Source organism: Micropterus dolomieu, linkage group LG22 (assembly GCF_021292245.1).
Source record: "Micropterus dolomieu isolate WLL.071019.BEF.003 ecotype Adirondacks linkage group LG22, ASM2129224v1, whole genome shotgun sequence".
Taxonomy (NCBI): domain Eukaryota; kingdom Metazoa; phylum Chordata; class Actinopteri; order Centrarchiformes; family Centrarchidae; genus Micropterus; species Micropterus dolomieu.
The window spans coordinates 2,445,651-2,452,324 of record NC_060171.1 but is presented as its reverse complement, the minus strand read 5'-3'; the positions used below and the strand labels follow the sequence as shown (position 1 = coordinate 2,452,324).

Sequence of the window (6,674 nt, the reverse complement as noted above, 5' to 3'; positions counted from 1 at the left end):
AGGTCCAGGCCCCAGTCGTTGGGCGTCAGATGTCAGGTCCAGGCCCCAGTCCTTGGGCGTCAGATGTCAGGTCCAGGCCCCAGTCCTTGGGCGTCAGATGTCAGGTCCAGGCCCCAGTCCTTGGGCGTCAGATGTCAGGTCCAGGCCCCAGTCCTTGGGCATCATGCGTCCATTCTGAAGGCTGGAGATATTGAGCTCACTCTACTATTTGGCAGTGTGTTGAGGCAGGAACCAGTTATTTCACATGCCTTTGTTGTGAGAGACCCGGGTTCAATCCCCAACTGTGACACATCCACCAATGTGTCCCTGAACAAGACACTTAACCCCTCGTTGCTCCAGAGGCGTGCGACCTCTGACATGTAGAGCAATTGTAAGTCGCTTTGGATAAAAGCGTCAGCTAAAGGAATAAATGTAATGTATTTGAAGCAGAGCAGAGTGATGATGGCGACAGGTAATCAGAGGCATAAACAGGGAGAGAGAGAAAGAGGCAGAAGCAGAGGCTGTGACGCAGTTTGAAACCTGGTGCTGTGAAAGAGGTGAAACAGTTTAAAGAGAAGTTAAAGGCCCTCTGATGATGAGGGATGTTTGTCCTCCTGCAGAGCCTCTGAGCGGCGTGATCGAAGGCGTCAGTGCCGGCATGTTCCTCATCATCATAATGGTGGGAGTCACCGCTCTGCTCGTCTGCAGGCAAAAGGCTCGCAAAGTGTGAGTACTAAATGACGGAGGTTTATGAACTGTCACTAACACGACATCTCTAAAGATCCTGACGTGAGCTGGCGGCTCCACCTTCCTCGCCTTGATAAGTAACAGGTAAAAACTCTGCTGTGTTTCAGGGTCGAGGAGAGAGCGACTGTTAGGATGAGTGTGAGGAGAGAGAGACCAGCACCAGGAGTTCATGTGGGGGGCAGAGGGTAAGAAACAAGATGTCATTTTGCAACAAATAAAAGTAAAAGTAAACAACAGAAACAGTGATCTATCAGCAGGTGATTATTGATCACTGGATTTTGTTGACACAGCGTTAATGAAATTAGTGGCAGCTGTCATAGTTCAGAGGAAGGCCACTCCTTCTCCCTGCAGGCAGAAACCGTTTGTGGTTCTTTGTGTTTGAGCTTTACACACTGTGAGACTGTAATTAGATCAGTTGGTCTGAGGTGTGTTTGTTTCTCTCTGATTATTCATCAACACCGACTTCTGTTCCTCCTTTTATTTCTCAGCAACCGTCGAATCTCCAGGTGAGAAATCCAACTTTTGTTTCAGCAGTTCGTCTGTGGTCTTTGGACATTTTCGTTCTTGTTAAAACGTGTTCTTTGTGTCCTTCAGTCCCATCAAGGTCCTGAACTTTGAGTGTCACTACAACAAACTGCAGGCCGACTCCAACTACCTGCTGTCAGACGAGTACGAGGTCAGTTAGCAGGTCCCATCTGCTGTTCAATAAAACTCACATCAACTCCTGGCAGTTCCTTCAGTTTGTGCATTAAACAGAGAAATAGAAATAGAATAGGAATATTAATAAATATATGCGGACGACTCGGGGGCAGTGACCTCGTTTATGATCCTAGTGGCCTGAGGGTTGAAGCTGTTCCTGAGCCTGTGTTAGTGCTGGCCTGGTTGATCCGGTACCTTGTTTCCAAACTGCTGCAGGGAGAAAAGGCCGTTACCCATGTGGTTGGGATCCTAATGATTCTGCTAGCCTTGCTCTTGCAGCGTAAATAGACCACCGCCTCTGATACGTTCAGCCAAGCGAACCAGTCTTTGCAGGGCCTTCGGTCCTGTTTGGTGCTATTTCCGAACCAGCTCTGGACGATGCAGGAGTAGAAATTCCTCAGAATCTGAGGGAGACCCAGAATTTCCTGAAACGTCTGAGGTGCCACAGTTTCTGCCTTGCCTTTCAAATCACTGTGTGCAGCGCCCAGGCAGACGTCTAGGTACTTGAACCTGTCCCCCGTTTCCACGAGGACCCATTGATATTAAGGGGGGCGTTGATCCTGCTTCCTCCCACAAAATCAGCTCTTTACTCTTGCTTATGTTCAGGAGTAAGTTGTTGTTGTTGTCCTGACACCAGTGGGTCAGAACCTCTAACTCCTTCAGGCTGGAAGAGGTTTGTCCCCAGTTGACACTGGAAATGTTTTTAAAGTTGTATTTTGTATGCATATTAATATTTATCAAAAAGTATCAGGTCTCTACAAAAGAGCTTATAAGCAGGGTTGGGAGGGTTACTTTAAATATTTACTCTGATACAATTACTAATTAATTATTGTGGGTGGTGACGGAACAGTGGATAAGATGCATGCCTTTGTTGTGAGAGACCCAGGTATAATCCCCCAATGTGACAAATCCACCAATGTGTCCCTGATTAAGATACTTAACCCCTCGTTGCTCCAGATGCGTGCGACCTCTGACATAAATAGCAATTGTAAGTCGCTTTGGATAAAAGCGTCAGCTAAATGAATGAATGTAAATGTAATGTACTTACTTGTATTTAGAAACCTAATCTGAGTATCACAAAATGAATGTAACCTGATTACTTTCCGTTGCTTTTGGATTACCTCAATGCCAAATATGCAAATAAAGACAAGAGACAAGAAATTTCAGCAAGATAGCTTTTAGGTTGGGGAACTTTAACATTAGCCAACTGGATTTCTGTGTAGCCATGTCGGTCTTACCTGTGTTTCTTTAAATTAGATGTTGACTCCTTGGATAGTGACTGTAAAGTGAATTTTACAGCTGGGAAGCAAAGGCTGTCCTGCACAGTTAAGATGTTCCCATTTTCTGATTTAGAAACAAAATTATTTCTAAATTTCCCCCCAGTGAAGAAGTTTTTGTTTTGTTATGTTGAAAATGCATTTTTAGATTGTAATTCTGTTAATAATCCCCATATAAAATAAATTTGTCAGTAATCTGATTACTGAATCTGATTCTATTCTATTTGTAACTTTAACGGATTACAGTTTCCTTTTTTCTGTAACCTAATTATGTATTATAAGTAATTTCTCCCTGAACCTGATTATAAGTGATTACAGGTTGGCTTTTTTTTTCAGCATGATGAATAACCAATTTTATCTTAATATATTATTTGCTAGATAATATATATATATATGTATGTATATAAATTAATAAATAACACTTATAACACTTGTATATGTTTATATAGGAACCTCCGGCTTCATCTCACTCCTGAATCTAATGTCTCAGTGAGTTTCATTTAAACCTCTGCTGCTGTTTTCCTCCTGTCAGGACCTGAAGGACGTCGGTCGTAATCAGCCGCTGGACTCGGCTCTGCTGCCGGAGAACCGCGGCAAGAACCGGTACAACAACATCCTGCCCTGTGAGTGACACGCAGGTCCACATGCAGAGAAGAACGTGGACTCTTCACATCGGTGTGTTCCTCTCTGACTCTGTGGTTTCTGTGTTCAGACGACTCAACGAGGGTGAAGCTGTCCTACGTGGATGATGATCCGTGCTCCGACTACATCAACGCCAGCTACATCCCTGTAAGATCATCATCATCATCATCATCATCACTGTGTCGTGACTGAACATGTGACACAGATTTATATGACAATAAGTTAAACCACGTCATTGAAAAGAAACAGAGGAGACTGTGCTAACGTTCCCTTTCAATATATTTTATATACACACAGTGTGTTAATTTAAATAGTCATACTTTCTGTTTATGTCACATTGCTTTTCCTCAAACCACTTTTCCTTATTAGTTAAAATTGATTGTTCATTAACGCAACCCTGTATACAGGATAAGTGGTTGACAATGGATGGATGATTGTTCATGAAAATATCAAACTGGTTCATTTTATTTGCATCACAGCATAATCACATAGCTGATCAGACAGTAGGTCTGAGATAAAGGAGACAAAAGACTAATTAGAATTTTAAAATGTGGGTAAGGACATTCTTCCTTTACAGATCTTACAAAGCACACACATTAAACTCACATTTACACCCAGTTACTGTTGTGAGGAGGCAAATCCACGTCTGAAATGTTTTAAATGGGAACTTTTGTCATGTCCCTTTATTTTGGCACAGAGCCTTTTTAAATTTCTCTGAACCGTTGTGTTTCAGTTGGACCTTTTTTCAAGGATCAACGTTAATAATATGCGTTTTTATTATACATGACCAGAACTTTCTTTGAACATCTCCAAAAGCAGGCGAGTCCCAGCTGTCGAAATACACTTAATACACAAACGTGACTCACCAGGATCCATCGGGTTGATAACGAGGTGTTGTGTTTGGTCAATGAAACATCTCTTCATATGTTCTGTAAAGTTTTAAAGTTCCTCCTGTGTGTTTTCAGGGGAATAACTTCCGTCGGGAGTACATCGCCACACAGGGTCCTCTGCCAGGAACTAAAGATGATTTCTGGAAGATGGTTTGGGAGCAGAACGTCCACAACATCGTGATGGTGACTCAGTGTGTGGAGAAAGGCAGGGTGAGTTTATATACTGCAACAGTTTGGGCGATGACTTCAGTGCTAATGTTTGGTTTGTCAATTAATATGTATCATTCAGTCATCAATAAATACACACACAGCTGTTTGTGTATAAAAGACTGCGTGGTCTGTAGTACGACTGTATGATTCATTCATCACATGTATCAAAACCATCATCTGTTCACGTTACATCCATGTCACGCATGTCACATGTTATATACATGTGACCCATGGTACACACGTTAGACACATGTTCCACACTGTACATGTTACATCTGTGTTAAATACACATTACACAGTTACACACCTGTAACGCACATGTTACAAGCTGTAAATGTTACATACATGTCACATCCATGTTACATCTATGTTACACACATTACATCAATGTTACATCCATGTCACACATGTCACATGTTATATTCATGTGACAAACGGGACACACATGTTAGATACATGTTCCAAACTGTGCAAATTACATCTGTGTTACACACGTTAAATATCTGTAACCTACATGTTACAAGCTGTAAATGTTACACACATGTCACACACATGTTAAATACACGTTACATCCATGTTACATCTATGTTACACACATGTCAAATACACGTTACATCCATGTTACATCCATGTTACATCTATGTTACACACGTTACATCAATGTTACATCCATGTCACACATGTCACATGTTATATTCATGTGACAAACGTGACACACATGTTAGATACATGTTCCAAACTGTGCAAATTACATCTGTGTTACACACGTTAAATATCTGTAACCTACATGTTACAAGCTGTAAATGTTACACACATGTCACACACATGTTAAATACACGTTACATCCATGTTACATCTATGTTACATCTATGTTACACACGTTACATCAATGTTACATCCATGTCACACATGTCACATGTTATATTCATGTGACAAACGTGACACACATGTTAGATACATGTTCCAAACTGTACAAGTTACACCTGTGTTACACATGTTAAACAGCTGTAACCTACATGTTACAAGATGTTAGACACATGTCACACACATGTTAAATACACGTTACATCCATGTTGCACACAATTTAGATACATGTTACACACTGTACATGTTACATCTGTTTTACACATGTTATTCACATTACATACATGTTAAATACATATTACACAGTAACACACCTGTAATGCACATGTTACAAGCTGTATATGTTACACATGTCACATAATTGTTAAATACACGTTACATGTATGTTACACACTTCCCATGTTAAATACATGTGACACACATGTTACACACATGTTAGATACATGTTACACACTTTACATGTTACATCTGAGTTACACACGTTACTCACATTAAATACATGTTAGATCCATGTCACACATGTCACATGTCATATACATGTTACATGTATGTTCCAAACCGTACAAGTTACATCCATGTTACACACGTTACACACATTACATACATGTTAAATATATGTTACACAGTTACACACCTGTAATGCACATGTTACAAGCAGTAAATGTTACACACATCACATAATTGTTAAATACACGTTACATGTATGTTACACACTTCCCATGTTAAATACATGTGACACACATGTTACACACATGTTAGATACATGTTACACACTTTACACGTTACATATGAGTTACACACGTTACTCACATTAAATACATGTTAGATCCATGTCACACATGTCACATGTCATATACATGTTACATGTATGTTCCAAACCGTACAAGTTACATCCATGTTACACACGTTACACACATTACATACATGTTAAATATATGTTACACAGTTACACACCTGTAATGCACATGTTACAAGCAGTAAATGTTACACACATCACATAATTGTTAAATACACGTTACATGTATGTTACACACTTCCCATGTTAAATACATGTGACACACATGTTACACACATGTTAGATACATGTTACACACTTTACACGTTACATATGAGTTACACACGTTACTCACATTAAATACATGTTAGATCCATGTCACACATGTCACATGTCATATACATGTTACATGTATGTTCCAAACCGTACAAGTTACATCCATGTTACACACGTTACACACATTACATACATGTTAAATATATGTTACACAGTTACACACCTGTAATGCACATGTTACAAGCAGTAAATGTTACACACATCACATAATTGTTAAATACACGTTACATGTATGTTACACACTTCCCATGTTAA

At 40.1% G+C, this 6,674-nt stretch overlaps 1 protein-coding gene across 1 annotated transcript in view; it reads left to right on the top strand.

The window, feature by feature from the left end:
• Positions 1 to 6,674, top strand: part of LOC123961519 (receptor-type tyrosine-protein phosphatase beta-like) — a 59,685-nt gene that overhangs the window by 42,625 nt on the left and 10,386 nt on the right. Inside the window, exons 18-24 of the mRNA XM_046036988.1 lie at positions 600 to 705; positions 834 to 911; positions 1,215 to 1,232; positions 1,321 to 1,402; positions 3,235 to 3,325; positions 3,415 to 3,491; positions 4,310 to 4,444. Coding sequence (XP_045892944.1) covers positions 600 to 705; positions 834 to 911; positions 1,215 to 1,232; positions 1,321 to 1,402; positions 3,235 to 3,325; positions 3,415 to 3,491; positions 4,310 to 4,444 — 587 coding nt within the window. The remainder of the gene's footprint in view (positions 1 to 599; positions 706 to 833; positions 912 to 1,214; positions 1,233 to 1,320; positions 1,403 to 3,234; positions 3,326 to 3,414; positions 3,492 to 4,309; positions 4,445 to 6,674) is intronic.